At 52.3% G+C, this 20,667-nt stretch overlaps 1 protein-coding gene across 1 annotated transcript in view; it reads left to right on the top strand.

Annotated features, from left to right (window-relative positions):
• The window catches only part of LOC125135615 (uncharacterized), a 27,353-nt gene extending 6,686 nt beyond the window's left edge, over nucleotides 1-20,667 (top strand). Inside the window, exons 2-3 of the mRNA XM_047795889.1 lie at nucleotides 19,212-19,833; nucleotides 20,139-20,667. Coding sequence (XP_047651845.1) covers nucleotides 19,212-19,833; nucleotides 20,139-20,257 — 741 coding nt within the window. The 3' untranslated portion in view covers nucleotides 20,258-20,667. The remainder of the gene's footprint in view (nucleotides 1-19,211; nucleotides 19,834-20,138) is intronic.

Here is a 20,667-nt window from a genome sequence, read left to right as displayed (position 1 = left end):
AGCTACAGCTCGGATTAGACCCCTAGCCTGGGAATCTCCATATGCTGGGGATATGGCCCTAAAAAGACAAAGGACAAAAAAAAAAAAAGTGCAGAAGACCTAATTAGACATTTCTCCAAAGAAGACATGTGGATGGCCAGCAGGCACATGAAAAGATGCTCAGTATCATTAATTATTAGAGAAAAGCAAATCAAAACTACAATGAGGTACCACCTCACACCAGTCAGAATGGCCATCATTAAGAAGTATACAAACAGCAAATGCTGGAGAGGGTTGTGGTGAAAAGGGAACCTGCCTGCACTGTTGGTAGGAATGTAAGTTGGTGCAACCACTATGGAGAATAGTATGAAGGTACCTCAGAAAACTGAAAATAGAGTTAATATATCATCTAGTAATCCCACTCCTGGGCACATGTCTGGACAAAACTATAACTCAAAAAGATTCATGCACCTCAATGTTCATAGCAGCATTATTCACAATAGCCAAGACATGGAAATAACCTAATGTCAATCAACAGATGAATGGATTAAGATGTATATATATATATATATATATATATATATATATATATATATATAATATACGTACAATGGAATACTACTCAGCCGTAAAGAAGAATGAAATAATGCCATTTGCAGCAACACGGATGCAACTAGAGATTCTCACACTAAGAAAGCCAGAAAGAGAAGGATAAATACCATTTACCACTTATATGTGTAATCTAAAATATGACACACACACAATGCAACACAAATGAACTTATGTACAAAACAGAAACAGACTCACAAAAGAGCCAGACGTGTGGTTGCCAGGGGGGAGGGAGAGGGATGGACGGGGAGTTTGGAGTTGGTAGATGCAAACTACTATGTTTAGAATGGACAAAAAACAAGGTCTTACCATACAGCACAGGGAGCTGTGAAAAACTCTACGTCAATGAGGCAGAATCCAGACAAGCAACTGTTCAGCTTCTGCTTCCTTTGAAATCTCTGGGTGGAGAGGCACACACTTTCAGGGTCCCACTTATAGGAAGGGGGCAGGGAATTGACATTCACCACATGCCGGGAATGTCACTGAAGGGGCCGCCGTGTGGAGGCGAGGGAGGTCTCGGTGACGTCATCGGTCAACTCCAGGATCTTTGCCAAGTCACTTGCCCTCTAAATTCCTTTACAAAACAGAGTCTGAGTGTCTGCCTCTCCAGAGGAGTAAACGGCGTTAAGGTGTGTGCGGTGATGAGAACGTGATGACAAGCGGCACCTTGCCGTTTGCCCCCCCTCCATCTCCTCGGGCACCGTACGGTCTGGGTGCTGTTGATTGCGTCTAGAATCCACTTAAAATTTACTTACAGAAGGAGTAAGGCTGGGAAATTGTTGGCTCATGTCATTTCAAAGCCCGGGGTCCGATGGTTCTGGTTTATGGGCCGTAGTTGCCTGCTTCTTTGCACCTGTGAGCTGGCTTTCCTTACAGTCCTTTCAACGCTGTCGGCGCCGGCACACAGCTTCATCACTTGGGATCACAGGGATCCCTTTGCAAATGTGTCTTAAGCTTTGGGAGGCGAAGTAAAGCGCTCTGATCTCGGGCTGATTTAACACCCCGATCACTGCAGTGCTGGTGCATCCCAAGGCATTTCCATTCTCTCTAACGGGACGCAAGACAGCCTCAGCCCCGGGCGAGCTCCAGGAGCCGCTTGGAGCTCCTTCCACTTCCATGTCTGCCCTGGGCGTCCCCTGACTCTCCTTGGTTCCCCTGAATTCTGAGGGTTTCCTCCTCAACTCAGGGGGACCGCAAACCCTGCTTGAGTCTCCCCCCTCCCCCAGCTCCTGCCTGGAAACTGCCACCAAACAGCCCGCTGGGGCCACCCACACTAGTTCCACATCCCTTTTCCCAGGGGTCAATCCTTCATCACCCGCTCGCCAACATCTTGAGAACCATTATTTCATTGATTTCGCCCAGTTTTTTAGTTGTTTCAGGCAGGAGGGCAAATCCAGTTCCTGTTGCTCCATCTTGGCCGACAGGAGAATCTTTTCGTTTCCTTTGGATGGAAATATTTCTTCTCCCTTCCACCTACCAATTCTTACGACAGTACCTGTCCTGTGTATTCGCTCCTGTATGCCTTTTAGTTTGGACTTCATTTATGATTTTTTTCCCTTATTTTTACCCTTTTTTCTCACTTCTTTTACCTATTTGCAAATATTTTTTTCCATAAATCTCACTTCAGGAGTTCCCGTCGTGGTGCAGTGGTTAGCAAATTCGACTAGGAACCATGAGGTTGCAGGTTCAGTCCCTGGCCTTGCTCAGTGGGTTAAGGATCCGGCGTTGCCATGAGCTGTGGTGTAGGTTGCAGACGCAGCTTGGATCCCGAGTTGCTGTGGCTCTGGCGCAGGTTGGCAGCTACAGCTCCGATTCGACCCCTAGCCTGGCAACCTCCATGTGCCGCGGGAGCGGCCTAAGAAATGGCAAAAAGACCAAAACCAAAACCAAAACCAAAACCAAAACAAAAACCTCACTTCAGAGTTTTTGTATTTTTTTGTATTTTTCAGAGTTTAATGTGTATTTTTTTCTTTCATGCTTGTTACTTTCTGCTTGATTTTTTTTCTTCTTTTTAAACATTTTGACATTTTAGGTTACTGTTTTCATCCCTTTGAACCTGCTGTCTTTCTGGCATAGTTTCGGCATCTGTAGTGACATTATTCAGCTTCTCATTCTTCTTGATTTAATAGTTTGATAATTTTGGGTGTCATTTGATCATGATCTTTTTCTGTTGCCCCTTTTAAAGTGAAATGGGTTTTCCTGTATTTTTAAGAATAAAAGAAAGGCCAGGATGGCTTAAGAGCTGCATGGCTCTATAGCTCCCATCTGTTGTTTTCAGAAAGTGAATTTTTCCCTCCAAAAAACAGCTTACTTTCCGAGATGAACTTCAGTCTCCCTCTCTCATTTTTACTGGGATCTTCTCTGTCCTTGGCTGCTATTAATCCCATTTTCCACATCATGGACTCTGCTCCCAGGCCATTTTCTTACTATAAGGCTTGTTCGGAAAGGGAGTTTTCATTTTTCGGCCTGAGAGTCTGTAGGGTTGGTTTCTTGGTCTATTTCTTTGGGATGGGGGGAAGGTGGGTGAGGAAGACTCAGCTCTGGCCCCACTGGCCCTCTCCTCCAAGGATCCTGGAATCCAGTCATTGCCAAAGCCTCGTGGTATCACCTGTCATTCTTCGACTTGATTATCCATTTACGTACCCAAATATTCATCACACACCTGCTCGGGGGTGACACTGGGCTAAGAATTCAAACAGGAATAAACATACTCCAGCCTTCAAGGAGCTTCCAAGCCGGTGGGAAGACAAATAGAAGCACAATTAAGTCCAACCAGGCTGCAGCAGATGCTGGGAAGATGTTGTGGAAACAGAGAAGACGTCCATGCAACCTCCTCGGTTTGAAAACAGGCCAATTTCCACCAAAAAGCAGCATTCGCAGCTCCCCAAACTGAAGGTCAAATGTGGTTCACACGCTAATAGGAGTCAGGGTTCTCATCAGAGGGGGCCGGGCTGGATTCAACAACAGCTCTTGAAACAGCCAAGCTGTTATTACAGAAAATGCAGCCATATAATCAGCGCTGTCTCCTCCCAGCCCCTCACTGTCACCATCTGCCTGGCCCCCTTTGTCTCTGCGCTCCTCTCCTCTAGCCATCATGACAGGCCTCTGGGAGGCAGGGGGGCTCGTCCTCTTCGTGGGAGGCACCCCAGGTCGTAGCTTTCCATCCTTCTGCGCCAAGAGGAGTCCTGGGTATGTCTGTATTCTGGACCCGTAATGATCCTCCCCACCCTGTGCCACCTGTCACCTGGAGGCCCATAGGCTGGCTCCTCAGCCAGCACATCACCGGATCCCACCCCTGTGTTTGGACGTCCTCATAAAAAGCCGGGGGTGGCTGTGCGTGGGCACAGGAGGGGCACCTTGCCCGGAGCAGTCTTTCTGGGCAGATCATACGGCAGCAACGGGTGTGTCCTGCTTCCATTCCTCATACTCGAAGGTTAAGTTAGAGACTTTAAAGAGGCCTGGAAGGTTACCGTGGAACTGGCTATGTTTCCCCAGCACACACTGTGACGCCACCAAGCCCCTCAGCTTTGCGTAGAATGAGATGAAAAGGGAATTCAGATGCTCCGCAGCTTCTAAAACTAGTTCTGTCTTGTTTCACCAAGTGTTGAGAACAGCTAATCTTTCCTACTTTGGCGGCTTTGAAACTGTTTCACTTTTATGTCATTGAACAGTCAAAGTCCACTCTTTTTATGAGAAAAGGGTTTTGGAAAATATTTGATATTCTTCCTCTTCTCTTGAAATCATGCATTCACAAGCTCCACACACATTCAAAAATTATACACACAAGGAAACACAAGACTCTGCATAGCAAAACAATCTTGAGAAAGAACAAAGCTGGAAGAATCAGGCTCCCTGACTTCAGATGACACTATAAAGCTGCAGTCATCAAAGCAGTATGGCACTGGCACAAAACACACATAGATCAATAGAACAGAATAGAGAGCCCAGAAATAAACCCACGCACTTATGCTCAATTAATCTAAGATAAATGAGGCAAGAATAGACAATGGAGAAAATGGGCTCTTTAATAAGTGGTGCTGGGAAAACTGGAAAGCTGCTTGTAAAGGAATGAAATCAGAACATTTTCTAACAAACGACACAAAATGTAACTCAAAATGGATTAAAGACCTAAATGTAAGATCAGAAACCAAAAAAAAATCCTAGAAGAAAACACAGGCAGGACAGTCTTTGACATAAATCACAGCAATGTTTTTGGATCTGCCTCCTAAAGCAAAAAAAAAAAAAAAAAAAAGTGAAAACAAAAAGAGGAACCAAGTTAAACTTAAAAGCTTTTGCACAGCAAAGGAAACCATTGACAAAATGAAAAGATAACCTACTGAATGGGAGAAAATATTTGCAAGTGAGGTGACAGATAAGGGCTTGATACCCAACATATATAAAGAGCTCATCCAACGCAACATAAAAAAACCCCAAAAACTCAATTTAAAAGTGGGCAGAACTGAAGAGAAATTTTTCCAATGAGGACATTCAGATGGAAAAAACTGGCACATGAAAATATGCTCAACACCACTAATCAGACAAATGCAAATGAGAGCCACAGTGAGATATTACCTCATACTCGTTGGAACAGCTATCATAAAAAAAATTACAAATTTTGGCAAGGATGTGGAGAAAAGGGAACACGTGTGCACTGTTGGTGGGAATGTATATTTGTGCAGCTATTGTGGAAAACAGTATGGAGGTTTCTCAGAAAACTAAATATAGAACAACCGTATGATCCAGCAATTCCATTCCTGGGTATACATCTGGAAAAAAAAATGAAAACACTACTTCGAAAAGATACATGCACCCCAGTGTTCACAGCAGCATTATTTATAATTGCCAGGATACAGAAGCAACTTAAGTGTCCATTAACAGATAAATGGATCAAGAAGATGTGGTGTATATATATACATATATGCAACAAAATACTACTTAGCCTTAAAAAAAATGAAAGTTTGCCATTTGTAGCAACATAGATGGACTTGGAAGGTATTGTGCTAAGTGAAATAAATCAGCCAGAGAAAGACGTATATTGTATGATATTTATATGTAGACTCTAAAAAATAAGACAAACTCTGAACATAACGAAAAAGAAGCAGACTCACAGATACAGAGAACAAACTAGTGGTTTTACCAGTGGGGGGTGGAGGGGGGAGGGGCAAGACACGAGTACAGACTATTAGGCATAAAATGAGCTACAAGGATGAATTGCCCAACACGGGGACTATAGCCAGTATTCTGTAGTGATTATAACCTTTAAAAGTGGATCGTTAATGGGGGTTCCCTTGTGGCACAGCAGGTTATGGATCTGGAAAAGTTCCCATGTTTTCACTGGGAAGGGGGCAGAGGAAGCTAGGAGAGAACCAGAGAGAGATTATTTAGACACAAGGTGTGTTCATCCAGGTTCTCCAGAGAAACATATCAACAGAGTAGATATAAAGAGACTGATCACTCAGAATCTGCTCCCAAGATTATGGAGCAGGCAAATCCACTGTCTGCAGGGGGAGGTGCATGACAGCCGGTGGTGTGGTTCCAGTCAGAGCCCGAAGGCCTGAGGACCTGGGGGAGTGGATGGCTAAGTCCCAGGCTGAGGGCAGGAGATGGATGCCCTGGTTCAGCCAGGTAGAGAGTGCACTGTCCTTCCTCTTTCTGTCCTACTCAGACCCCAACAGACTGGGCGACGCCCACAGCCTCAGCAAGGGCGACCTGCCCCACCTGATCTGCTGATCCAAAGGCTGACCCCGTCCAGAACCGCCATCACAGATGCACCTGCAATCATGTCTGGCCCACTATCTGGGTGTCCTGCAGTCCGGTCAAGGTGACACACACAGCTGACTATCACAATGGGACCAGGTTGGAAAGGCAGCATGAACGAGAAGACTGGGGCGGGGTGGGGGGCAGGGGATGTGAGTAGATGACAGTGAAGGGGAGGGAAAGACCCCCCCCCACCCCGGGAGGCCCTGGTGTCAGAGACACCACCTTGAACTTAGGATCAGCCTCAGGGAGGAGGGGGGAGCGTGAAAGCCTGGTGGACTGAGGCTCTTCTGAATCGACAAGTTGAAGCTGTCATTTCCACCAAACAGAACAGGGGGCTCTTGGGATAGAAAGTAAGCTTGATGTTAGAGAATTTAGAAAGCTGTACAAAATTTTAACAAATCCATTTTTGGTTTATGGAGTAAAAATTCATCTTCTCTAACAGCAAATTCGGAAATGTTGCCAACCTGATGAAAAATGATATCTCACTATCATTTTACTTCTGGGGCTCAGTTATCAGTGAGGATAAGCATCCACCAGACATTATTAGGGACATTATTTCTGAGTCCACCAGAGCAGAGTGAGCTGAATCCAAGGCAATTAACATTCACAATATAGGATATTCTGGGATCTGCAGATGAACCCATAGGCACAGAACTGGGTGCTATTTTTATGTTTCAATTGAGTAGATCTACAGTTTGTCAAGCATTAAATAGACCACGTAGGAGCTGAACTCCTCTAATTCAAGTGGACCTCCTGCCTTGTTGTACGTGACGCTGCTGGCCACGGAAGCTGGACTTTGTGGTCACATGTCCCCCTCGTCCCCCATCCCCCTGTGCCTCTCTGCTCGTGCCGTCTGCGGGCGACGAGGCCCCACCACCAGGCTCAGGGTGCTTAAATTTTGTTGCTGACATCTCCTTTCTCTTCCCCAGCGTGCTGGCAAACTCCACGTGTACCTCTTTGAATCTCGAGTCCACATGGACTGAGGCAAGTCATTCTCCAGGGAGCGCTATTTTCCGTCTTTATTAAAGGCTCAGCGTGCTTGCCTGCAGGGGTAACACTCATTTATAAGTTCCTTTTACTAAAAACAAAATGGTACACAGGATAAAGAAGGCTACCTCAAATCTCACTGCTTCAACACGAGTCTCTTTCTTTTTTTTTTTTTGTCTTTTTTTGCTATTTCTTGGGCCGCTCCCGCGGCATGCGGAGGTTCCAGGCTAGGGGTCCAACCTACACCACAGGTCACGGCAACGCCTGATCGTTAACCCACTGAGCAAGGGCAGGGATCGAACCCGCAACCTCATTGTTCCTAGTCGGATTCGTTAACCACTGTGCCATGACGGGAACTCCTCTTTCTTTTTTTTTTTTTTTTTTAATTTTAGCATCTAATCCTTGCTCAACAACACAGACTTTAGGAGTTTCCGTGGTGGCTCAGTGGTAATGAACCCAACTAGTATCCATGAGGATGTGGGTTCGATCCCTGGCCTCGCTCAGTGGGTTAAGGATCCGGCATTGCCGCGAGCTGTGGTGTAGGTCACAGATGTGGCTTGGATCTGACCCCTAACCTGGGAACCTCCATATGCTGCGGCTGTGGCCCTAAAAACAAACAAACAAACAACACAGACTTTAACACAGATAATGCTGTAGCATCAACTAAGCATATTTCCCCCATGAGTGCTAGACATCCGCCGACTGGTCTACAAGCCCAATTAATCGTCAGAACAATGACATTATGAATTTGCATAATCATTGGCTGTTGTTGTAGAATTCAGATATTGTCCCATTTCTTCATTCTACTTTTTTCGTCATTTATTTGTTTACTCAGCAAGTATTTGCCGTGCTAGGCAGCGGGGCACACGTATAAATGAGACAGGTCCTCTCCCTGCCCTTAAGAACCTCACAGTCTGGAATGGAAGTTGGTGCAGCCACTATGGAGAACAGCACGGAGGGGCCTCCAAAGACTAAAAACAGAACGGCCGCATATCCGTCAATCCTCCTCCCGGGCATCTGTCCAGACAAAACCATAATTCAGGAATATACACGCATCCCTATGTTCATGGCAGCACGATTTACAGTAGCCGTGACATGGAATCAACTGAAATGTCCACCGACAGAAGAAAAGGATAAAGAAGATGTGGCGCCTACACACGAGGCGATGGTACGACTCAGCCATAAAAAAGTGTCACTTGCAGCAATGGCGATGGAACTCAGATTATCATCCTAAGCGAAGTCAGTCAGAAAAAGACAGTTACCGTATGGTATCACTTACAGGTGGAACCTAAAATGTAATACGAAAGAACTCATCTATGAAACGGAAGCCGTCTCAGACACAGAGCCCGGATTTGTGGTGGCCAACAGGAAAGGCGGGTCGGGGAGGGAGGGACCGGGAGTTTGGGGGAGCAGATGCAAACTGTTATATACCGGATGGATACCCAACGAGGTCCTGCTGCACAGCACAGGGGAGTGTGTCAATTTCCCGGGATAAACCGTCATGAAAAAGAACATGAAGACGAATGCATTCCAGGCATATGCAGTCGGAACCACTTCGCCACGCAGCACAAATCGATACCAACTATGTTTCAACAACAACAAAGAAGGAACCTCCCAGTCTGGGAGGGACCACACCATCGAGTGATTTCCATGCATTTACCGTCTGAGCCATGCAGTCGTGTTACATTTGCACAAGCACCAAGAGAGAGAATAGCTATGTTTTCATGAGCTTTCTGATTACGCACAAGTGGCCAGATGCGTGGCCATCCTGTGTGTTCTGGCAGAGGGCGTTATTTCCTCAAGGCCGTAAAAGCAGCACCATGAAGGGACCTGAAGACCTGCTGTCCACCCTTTGCCGTCTCCTCTCCAGTTGGCACTCTCGCCACTTCCTGCCGCAGGATGGCTGGTCGATAAAAATGCTCTTTTGAATGAGAAAGGCAATTAAGCGTTGAAAACGTGAGAACCAGAAAGCGCAACACAAAACGAGACCTCGCCAGCCTCCTTTGCAAAGCATATTTGAACAGGTGGATTTGAAGGCGACCTTCTCCCCATCATCCCCGCCTTTCTGGACTCTTCCGCATTCACGGGGAGGATGTCGGCAAAACACGAAAAACTATGACTTACTCTAGCATTTACCTCTAGGCCAGTTCCGAGGAAATCTGTTTCATGCGTCAGGCCCAGAACTAATCATCATTATTAAATCTTTTTTTTTTTTTTTTTGGCTGTGTCTGTGACATGTGCAAGTTCCCAGGTCACAGATGGGACCTGAACCACAGCAGAGACCCAAGCTGCTTCAGTGACAATGTCCTTAACCTGCTGGGCCACCAGGGAACTCCTTAATTAATTCTTTTTTAAAAAACTTACTAAAAAAATAACACTTAAAACCATAGCAGCCAACCCTAGTCCATCTCCTTTTGATTTCAACAACTATTCACTCTCTGCTCGGTGAGTGGCAGTGGCGTGTGTGTGTGTGTGTGTGTGTGTGTGTTTTCGGCTGAGTTATTTGAAAGTGGATCACAGACATCGCGACACCCCCCCCAAACGCTTTGGTGCACAGCCCCTGATGACAAAGACACCCACTTCTACACCACAATGTGGGCGCCACACCCGGAAAATGCATCATTAACACAGGAGGATCACTAACATCCAGCTGCGGTGCTCAGGGATTGCAGGTCAGCTGGAACCAGCTGCCAGCCCCGCCGTCTGGGCACTGAACCCTGTCCCTGCCCTGTCCCCTGCCTTCCAGAAGGAAAAGCCAGACCTGGGGGATGACACTGCCCAGAGACTGGGCCAGGCCCCGTTGTCCAGCAGCTCAGACCCCTGGGTGCAGACGCCTTCTCCCACCCCCACCCCGGGGCCATAGGCAGCCAGGCTGAGGCCTCGGCACCTTGACCTGGACCCGGCGCTGGCATTCACAAGGGCACGTGAAGATGCCGAGCTTGCATAACCGGACTGGTCACAGACATGCCAACTTGTTCCCAGACAAAACACTGCTGAGAAAAATGGCTCTCAGCACCCACGCCCCTGAACTCGCATCTCATTAATATTCATGTCGGAAGAGAGCTGATCCTAAAAGCAAGTGCATTTGGGCTTTGAGGTGGGGAGGGAGGGGCTGCTCTGCCCTTCTTCCTCTCACTTATTTCCTTCCTTCTGAAGCCCATCTGGGGGGGGGGGACAAATCTCTGAGGTCCCAGCAGCCACCTGCAGGGACCATCACAGGGCAAATTCAATGACAGACACTCAGCATCATGATGACGGGGTCCTGTCGCACAGACATTGCTCCCAGTCCCTGTCCTGGTCACTTGCAGGTCATGGCAGGATGGGGGCTCTGCAGAGCCACCGCTGGTGGCAGGGAAAAGGTCCTGGTGTCTGGGGCTCGGGGCCTGCCGAGTAAGGAGTTCTCAGGGCCATGGGGCGGGCACAGGGAGCCTGCAGCGAAGACAAAGCCTGAGGGAGAGGGAAAGGCAGGGAGGGGATAAAAAAAGAAGCAGGCTCTCTGTCTGACAAGCGAGGCGCTCGATGAATCTGCTCCTTCCTGAGTAGAATTATCTTGGAGATTCAAGCTTTGGGCTTTCTGTTTTCACCACATTAACACCCTGACAAAGGGCTGCAGCGTTGCCGATGCAGGCAAAGAGGGAAAGAGTGGACAAGGGCTGGCCTCCTGCCCTCCTTTCATGCAGACGGTCCTGCGGGCTGTGTGTGGTTGCCTAGGAAACAGCGAGGACGGGGAAACTCCAGAAAATGCGCTGTCAGGCGGCAGGAGATGCAGCTGCTGATTTTTTTTTTTTTTTTTTGCTGGTGTTGTGTGATGCCAGGCCGTTTTCTTAATCCTTCTGCACCAGCTTCCTCCTGACCAAGGAGCAGATCGTATCTACGGGGCGTGTGTGTGCGCTCGCGCGTGCGTGTGTGTGTGTGTGCGCGCGCGCGCGCCCCTTGGCTGGAGCTCAGCATGGATTTCCTCTTTCTTTCTTCGCCCACTCGCCAGGCACCACCGAGTAACTGGGATGTTAGGTCCAACAGAGAAGCTATTTAGGCAAAGAAATGCGACGGTAACTCAACTCTCATAACTGGAAGGTCAACGCTCAGTAAGAAAGTTCGTCATGTGCTATAAGATGATACAGCTTGTGTAAACTGAAAATCATGGAAAACACAAGCACTTGGTAAACCTGAAAAATTTTAAATGCAGTGTTTCAGATGCTCTTTGAATGAGTGCAGCTGCAGGGCAGAGGGTTTGAAGGGCCCATAAATAGCCCTCCTTTTCACTCTGCACAAGTTCAGACCAGATGAGAGGTGGGGGGGGGGGGCAGGCAGATCACTGCACTGCCCTTACTGACCAAATCCACACGGCTGACCTGTGCAGTGACAACGGCCTTTTAATGCTGCTCCAGGATTGGAGAGACGTGCCACTCCCACCCCAGGCAGTACTGGATGACTGCCTGGCCCCAGCCGCCCCCTGCACACCAGGCCACCTTGGAAGGGACACAGCACAATTAGAGGCTGTTGGCGGTGTCCCCTTCTGGACCTCTTGTCTCCCAACTGCTGGCCTTTGGGCCCCTGACGGCTGGCAGAGGACCCCTCCCTGGCATTCCTTTGGCTGGACAGCACAGGCACGGTCCCTTCCTTGGGGACACCTGATGTGCCAGGGCTGGTCAGTAGGGAGTGGGGACAGACGTCTACCCCCTTGGCTGGACATGGGACACCGCTGGAGGCCCTCTGAGCTCGGGGCACCTCTGGGACTGCCACGACTTCGGTGGGAGCCCCACTGCCTTCACCCCCAATGGGCTTCCCAGGCAAACGTCTCCAAGTGTTTCCCAGGGAAGCATCTGAGACAATGAATTGTCAGAGGAACTAAACCCTCTGCCTTCGGATCGTAAGGAGGTGGCGACACCACCATGGGAGTTATCTTGGGAAACTCACATTCTGCTGTCGTTTCCTTAATACAGTTACGGGATGACGTGTCTCATGTGATCACGTGTCTCATATGATCACGTGTCTCCCCAGTTTCTTTCAGCCCCCCTCTGCGGAGTCCCCCGTCTTCTGATGCTGGGCCCCCAGGCCAGTCCCCCGGTTTTCTCGCCAGTTCTGTTTTCTATTTCCCTCTCTTCTGACTTACCTCCTAGATTTGCGCAACCTTACCGTCCAGCGTCTCGGGTTCTCCCTGGTGCTCTTCTAGCTTTAATATCCAAGAACTTTGTCTTCATTCTTTATATTCTATTTTTGACACGCTCTATGTTACGGATGTATTATCACCCTGCATCTGAGAAGATTCGTGAGAATTTTCACAGGTGTTTTTGTCTTTCGTGCTTCTTTTTTTAACCGTTGCTTGTTTGAGCCTCTGTCTTTCATGACTCAAGATTTCCTCGGGTGTCTGGGGTCTTTGGGTGTCTGCTCACCTTTAAGAAACAGACCCCCGAAGCTAGCTGGAATCTCTGAGCCCGTGGGTAGGACTGGTGACCGCAGGGTTCTTAGGGTGAATGATGGGTGATCTGCCTGGTTGTTTGCTTGGGGGACCCCACTGATGACAGGGTACAGACTGAATGATGGCTGAATATTTGCTCTGTGATGGTGACATTTTACTGTCAACTTGGCTGAGCTATGAGTTCAGCTGTTGGGTCAAAAAATGGTCTACATGTTGCTGTGAAGGAATCTTGTAGACGCATTAGACAGAGTGACACCAAACGGCGAGTCAATCCACCCTGGGAGGCCGTCGCACACCCTCCCATCTTTCTGGATTCCATTGATTACTCTTCTCCCCTCTTGATCTGCTGTTTGTGCCTTGTGATAAATTCATGCAGAGCTACATAGCCTGCAAGTGAGCTGCTGGTGGGCTAAACCCAGTTCTTCCTCAAGCCAGGAAAACATGACATCCTGAGGAGGCTCAACTCTGGTTCTCGTTACGTCGGATTATCACCATCAGCCTTGTCATCAGACCCATTTATATAAGACCGCTGAGTCTCACCACCTCACAGGTGACAACCTGAAGAGGAATCCAAAGAGGCTGCCTTTCCAGGGCCCCCACGTCAATCACAAGTCGAGGCCCTGGAGGGACGCCACTCACTTCCGTGGGCCTCTGTTCGGCTCATCCAGGCCCCAAAGGCAAGAGTGGCGTCGGCGGCACACGCTGCCCTCCCCGGCACCTGCCGTGGCTGGGCTGGGGGCCCACCGTCTGGAGCTCCGAGTCCGTCTGAGCCCCCGGGGTCGGCATTGGATTCTCCTCGCCGCACAGACCCTTCCTCACTCGTTCCTTCATCTTCGCCCCCATTTCTCCTTCTCACATCTATCGTTTTGTTAACTGACCGGCCCACCTTGGTTAGGAAAGGATGCCAGGCTCGGCCTCTGTACCGGCCAGGGGCGCCGCAGCAATGCTAGTCTGGCAAGTCACCTTGGGAGGGTTATGAGGTCCAGGACTCATGGGCTTTCTGGACTGCTAGACAGTACGGCTGTGTCCACGGTTAACCTGTTCTGCCAGGTAAGGTCAGGGCAGCCCCGACTCCAACCGGCCTCTGGGAATTCTGCCGCAGGGATGGGAAGGCACAGGGCCAGCTTCGTGCTCATGCACCATCCCTGCTACTGGCACGTGGTTGCTGCCCGGGTCCCGCGCCCACTGCATCCAATAGGGGAAGAAAGTTGGGGTGATATGGGAAGAAGTGCACAGTTATACGAGCATCTGTGCCCCGGATGCCACAGGGAAGTGGAGGAACCCCCCTGGCAAACATGCCTTTGCCCACCGCGAGTGTGAGCACACTCAGGACGGCGTGCAAGCCAGCCCTTTGCACCTGAACCTTCGCCTGCCCCAATGACCCGGCCCACCACTTCCTCCAGGAGGAAAGGGTGTCCTCGATCAGGAGAAATGCGACTCATGTTGCAACCCGGTAGACTGCCACCTATTCCAGCCCCTTTATGGTATTTTTTTTCTTTTTTGGCTGCATAGGGAGTGCCCGGGCCAGGGATCAGATCTGAGCTGTAGTTGCAGCCTACACTGCCGCTGCGGCAATGCTGGATCCTTAACCCACTGTGCTGGGAGGGGGGCGGAACCTGCATCCCAGCGCTCCCAAGACAACGCCAACTCTATTGCGCCACAGCTGGAACTCCACCCCTTCAGAGTATTTTGTACAACTGCCTCTTGCACCAGGAGAGCAAAACCCAGCGGGGTGTCTACTGCTGCCAGGGGAGGCTACGGTGCCCGCACACCTGGCAGCTGTGGGCGGGGCCTCCCCCCAGCCACCTGCAGCCTCTGTCCTCCTGTGGGAAGCCTGCACAGTTGGCATTTTGTACCTCAAAGGGTTCAAGAGGAACGTACTCAGCCCACCTCTGCCTGGCTGTGGAACCCGCATGTCCACTCAGCTCACGGACGCAGGAGGCCAGCCTTGAGGTGGCTTCTGGCCAATTCCAGCCTCCCCTGATCCCAGAAGGGGGTTCTTCTGGGCAGTGACAAGCCCTACTTTAACGCACCCCTCAAATTCCCAGAGCGGTTTCCACTGGGCTGTGCCCTACGTGGGCGACCCTGTAACAGGCCCGTTTCCACTGCGTCTGCCTGACCCCATGGCCGACCCATGAGTCATTAAAATGCCAAACACAGAGGCAAATAGCTGGCAGTCCCATCCACTGAGCTAACTGCTTTTATCTCCTTCAATTAGTCTGGCGGCTCTCCAACCAGGAGGCAGGCTGTCCCCTCCGGAACGGCGAACGGCCGGCTGCAGAAAAGCAGCTCTTTGTTGGTCCATAGGGCAAAACCCAAGAGCGCCCAGGGCCCAGCAGCGCCTCGGGCGGTTCCAGAGCCGGACCCAGAAACAGCGGCCCTGCTCCTCCTTGTGCTTCATCAGCGCGGTTTCCCGACCAACCACCCCCACCTCCCACGGGACGCTGCGCAGCCCCCCAGGGCTCCAGGGTCTCTGTGATCCCGCCCAAGACAGCGCGGGTATTTCGGCCTTCATGATTATGCCTTTCACCGGGGCGGTTTCAAGCAGGGTCCAAGAGCAGGCTGGTAACTGTCTTTCGAGTGGAAATTTCCTGGGGTTTTCAAGTGGAAATCCTTTGCTGGTGGCATTCACAGGCTTTCGCCATAAGCCCTCCCCCACCCAAGTCCCTGTACAGCCACACCAGCACCCGCATGGGTAATTGACAATAATACAGGTCCCATCGTGGCTCAGAGGTTCACAAACCCGACTAGGATCCATGAGGATGCAGGTTCGTCCCTGGCCTCACTCAGTGGGTTAAGGATCCCGCGTTGCAGTGGCTGTGGGGTAGGCCAGCAGCTGTAGCTCCAATTCGACCCCTAGCCTGGGAGCCTCCATATGCTGCAGGTGCGCCCTGAAAAAACAAAATAAATAAAAACAAAATAGTAAAGCTCAAGTGTGGCTTTGCGTGCCTCCTGCTGTCTGATACCAGGTAGGAAGGGTCCCCAATCTGACACAAGAGCCACCGCCCAGAACAGTCAGGTGAAGGGGACACCACCAGTACCACCTCACAGCGTCTTGGAATGTTTCAATTTCCATCCACGCCTTCACCCTGACCCCAGCGACCCGTTCACTCCCACATCCTCCGAATCTGACTGCAGCCCGTTAGGATGCCACAGCCTGAGACCAGGAGGCCCAGAGCCATCCCTGCTGCCCCTCTCACGCATACGCCCTGGGTTCCCAGCTGGGGTGACCAAGGGACCAGGCCCCATCCATCTGCATCTTGGTCAGACTGGGCAATCCCAGGTCAGGTGGCTCACTGGCCTCTGTGCTTCCAGCTTTTCTTTTTCCTTTTTTTTTTGGGGGGGGGGACCGCACCTGCGGCATATGGAGGTTCCCAGGCTAGGGGTCGAATCGGAGCTGTAGCCACCGGCCTACGCCAGAGCCACAGCAACACCGGATCCGAGCTGCATCTGCGACCTACACCACAGCTCATGGCAATGCCGGATCCTTAACCCACTGAGCAGGGCCAGGCATCGAACCCACAACCTCATGGCTGCTAGTTGGATTCGTTTCCACTGCGCCAAGACGGGAACTCTGCTTCCAGCTTTTCAATTCCTCCAAAGCAGGGTGAGAAGAGCTGATTGAAGGCCATTCGGGGGGGTGGGGGGAGAAGCAGGGGCTCCCCTGGGCTGCCACCTTCTGCTGCAGCAAGACCTTCAACCGGATCCCACCTGCCCCCGCTCTCTTTCCGCCGTCACAGCTGCTCCAAGTCCCCACCCCATGGGGGTGGTTCTCAGACCCTCTCCCCGTGTCGCCTTCCTCGTCGCCTTGCAGGTCTTGGCTGTCTGTGGCTTCGTCCCCAGAGCTCAGAGCAGCCTGAATCCCCGTGTGGCTCAGCCTCAGCGCCCCCCTGCCCGCCTTCCATTCTGGTTATTACAGGTTATCATGACCCAGGCCGGCCGGGAGCGTGATTCCTGTCTCTGCATTTTCTTAAGTGTCCAGTGAGCCAGCGCCACAGAAGCTGCTGCCAGCATTGCAAAATTCCTTTGGTAACTTTGACCTCTGATGCAAAGGGCAGCCTGGCTCCCGTGCTCCACCTCAGGGACTCTGGTCTCCCGGGAACCAAAGCTTCAAGGCCCCCACCTCCACCCCCGCGTCCTTCTTCTGGAACAAGACCAGCAAACGCCACGGGTGACACCAACTGTGAAGCATCTGGGCCAATTGCGAGGTTAGCGGGAATGGCCTCCAAGACTATTCTTGCTGCGACACCAACTGCAAGGTTCAAGGTCCCCCAGACCACCCTAGCTGATAATCCACCAGGAGGACCCACAGAACTTACTGAAAGCTGCTGTACTCACAGATACAGGGTCCCTGCATTCTTTCACAGGGAGAGGATAGGGGCTAAAATTAGCCAAGGGAGGCATGCAGAGGGCCACGTGCAGAGACCAAACCAGAGCTTCTGCTGTCCCCCCCGCGGACGCATCCCTCTCTCGGCAGTGACATGCGACCTGAGGCCCAGCAGCCAGAGCTTCTCTTGGGCTCCAGATGCATATGCACGGGGGCCCAGATCCACGTGCAAACCGTGTCCCCCCTCCCCACATGCCATCTCCCTTCCGTCCCAGGAGAGCCCCGTGCAGGCGTGACCGGCCCTCGGGGAGGCTTGGGAGAGGCTTGTCTGTGCACGGAACTGGGCAGGAAATCCAGAAACCTAAGTTCTAGGACAGGTGCGAGGTTCTGCGGGCACGGCTTCTTGGGTCCACAAAGGTCGCCCACGTGGAGGGGCATGGCCGAAGCAGGAGGGCGTGGCCGAAGCAGGGCCCGTCAGGTCTGCCCTCACACGGGCTGTCTTTAGCTCAGCTCCTTAGCCCTTACCAGGTCTCCCAGCAGACTGGCTTCCTGCACCACCGTAACTATAACATAACCTCGGATTTCCGCTTTCAGGCACCAGATGATCCAAAGCTATCTGTGGAAATTTTCACGTCAGGAGCATGTTTCAGCTACAAGCCAAGGTGCAGAATCCCTGGTCAAAGCGGAAAGAAGCTTTGACCTTCCTTCCTTGCGAGGTCCTCAAGCAGCCTTGGAACAAGAGGTTAAGGGGCTGGGAGGCTCTCAAAGGCCTTGGTTGCTGGCACAGGTCACGCGTGGACACGTGTGCATCTGCAGCTGCCGTTGGGTGGGCCCCTCGGCGAGTGTGCCAGGGCCCCCAGGCTTCCTATGCTCTGCTTCAGGAAGTGACCAGACCTGGGGACAGTCTCGTCGAGGACACTGATCATGACCAGAGAACGCCAGCAACGCAGGGACTGGCCCCCAGCAGCTGTCGGCATCAACACGCTCCTGGCTTCCCAAGGGGGCCCTTGACAGGGATCAGAGTGGCTGCTGTGCCCGCGTCCCCATGAACGTCTGTGCCGCCACCGCAACTGAGAAATCCATCAAACTGCCACTGTCACCCTCACTCTGCCATTTATTTATTTATTTATTTATTTATTTGTCTTTTTGCCTTTTCTAGGGTCGCTTCCCGCGGCATATGGAGGTCCCCAGGCTAGGGGTCGAATCGGAGCTGTGGCCACTGGCCTTCGCCAGAGCCACAGCAACGCGGGATCCGAGCTGCGTCTGCGACCCACACCACCAGCTCACGGCAATGCCGGATCCTTAACCCACTGAGCAAGGCCAGGGTTCGAACCCACAACCTCATGGTTCCCAGTGGCATTTGTTAACCACTGCACCTCAATGGGAACCCCTCACTCTGCCATTTAAATACGCTTCAGGCCCAATATCTCAGAGCCTAACGTGCTCCCTTCCAACTTCAAACTGTGGTTTTACTCCCTAATTTAACATGTAATAATTATTCTCTTTTACAATATTCCCAAGCATACCTCTTGTGAAACTTCTGGTCTCTAAGACCCTCTAACACCTGTCAGTCCAGAACCTTCTCAGCCAATAAGAACGGGGCAACAAGAACCCAGAAGCCCACCTACTCAACAACTACTTAAAGCCTCACTCTCACACTGCCGATTGCTGGTCCCTAAGAGCGGTTACCCACAGCCATTGTGTATATAAAACAACAGGGACAACGCGCAGGGGGTGACAACTGCACACGTCTTACCTTCTGCCGTCACCAAACCTCAGCCCCCCCCACGCCCCAAGCTGAAACAAGCACATGGGCCTTGACAGTTCAGTCTGGAATCTGCTGACCACGGAGAAATCCTGCTGCTGCAGCGAGCTGGTTTCACACCTGCTCAGCACACCCTCCCTCCCTCCCTCCCTCCCAGTCCACCAAGCTCCTGCGCCGCGGTCGCACCTCTGCACCAGAAAAAAGCCAGTTCTCTTTGATTTTGGATGCTGGCAGATTTGAGATGGGAGCATTCTCCCTACGGTAAGTCCTTTTGATTAAATTTGCTCTGTATCAAAGTCTGGATATGTATTTATTTGGCAGCAGGGTCCCAGCTCGGGCCACTGCCCCCAGGGGGGGGCCCCCAGCTCTGCCCGCCCCTCCCCGCCATCCTGCTGCTGCCGCTGCTGAGGGCAGTGCAGATGTCAGAGCTGAGCTGCGCTGCTGGGGGGCTGGGTCCCATCTGCGCCAGGAGACAGGGATGCCTGCAGGCAGCCACAGGGCGGGGTCCCGATGGTCCTGGGCCCTGCCAGGACCCGTCCATCCTCCACCAGGCTGACACGCAGCCCTGCCCGGGGGTGGCGGCCTCCCCAGCACCCACCCACGATTCCCCTGGAAGGACGTCTGCTGTGCCCACCCCCCCTCCTTCGGGCCCCTCCTGGCTCCTCAGTCTGTCGCCACATTATGGCTCATGCCCTGCGGATTCCCAAGCCCTGAGCAGCAGCCGCTGGAGGAACGGGGCGGGCAGCTGGGAGTCTGTCTGGGACACCTCGACTGTCTGCCCACACGCCCCTGCGGCAAGGACGTGGGAGGACGCAAAGGGCCCGCCTCACCGGCACCTAGGATGCCAGGCCATCACGTGGTTCCCCTTTTCTCCCCAGTTTTGGGAGGTCATCAGCGACGAGCACGGCATCGACCCCACTGGCAGTTACCACGGCGACAGCGACTTGCAGCTGGAGAGGATCAACGTGTACTACAACGAAGCCGCTGGTGACTGCTGGGACCCGGGGGCCCCTCCGCCTGCTTTCTGTTCTGGGGGGACGCCACGGCCGTCCTGCCCGCCTCCACCTTGAGTGCCCGCTGCTCGGGAGCACACGTCTTAAGGCCCCCGCATGCTTGTCACGACCGAGCAAGGCCATCAGCCCCCTCGTAGAGCAGAAACCTCCTCGCAGCTCCCCCGGTGCCTCGGGCTGGCACCTTCTGGGGTGAATTCTGCCGCGAAAGGCGCACAGGGCAGGGCGTCGTCCGGGCTTCCTCGGCCAACCGCAGGTCTAAGTCCAGCTCTGTCCCCACAGGTAACAAGTATGTGCCCCGGGCCATCCTGGTGGATCTGGAGCCGGGCACCATGGACTCGGTCAGGTCTGGACCCTTTGGCCAGATCTTCAGGCCCGACAACTTTGTGTTTGGTACGTAGCCACGACCCCTGGGCGCTGGCTCCGCGGGTCTCCTTCCTCCCCAGCCCCGTGGGGCTCACAGCTCTCCCGGCTCAAGGCCGAGGCGGACACCGTGTGTCCACAGGGAGCCCTCGGCCCTGACCTCACGGCCCCGGGCCCGGAGCTGCCCCTCGTCCAGCCCCTCTCAGTGCAGCCCAAAGGCCGGGTCACCTGCAGGGGCTGCCTCGGCCCCGCCCCCAGAGCAGCCCGGGAGGGGCTTGGAAGGAAGAGCCAAGGAGAGCTTCCCAGAGCAGGTAGCTGGTCCTTCGAGAGAAGCAGTGAGAAGCAAGTGCTTCTAGAGGCCCAGGCCCGAGGCCCAGGTGACGGGCAGGCGCCGAGACCGCGGCTGAGAGCAGGTTCTGCCTGCCTGGTCACTGTCGCTGAGGTACGT

Source organism: Phacochoerus africanus, chromosome 9 (assembly GCF_016906955.1).
Source record: "Phacochoerus africanus isolate WHEZ1 chromosome 9, ROS_Pafr_v1, whole genome shotgun sequence".
Taxonomy (NCBI): Eukaryota; Metazoa; Chordata; class Mammalia; order Artiodactyla; family Suidae; genus Phacochoerus; species Phacochoerus africanus.
This window is presented reverse-complemented; position numbering and strand designations above follow the sequence as displayed.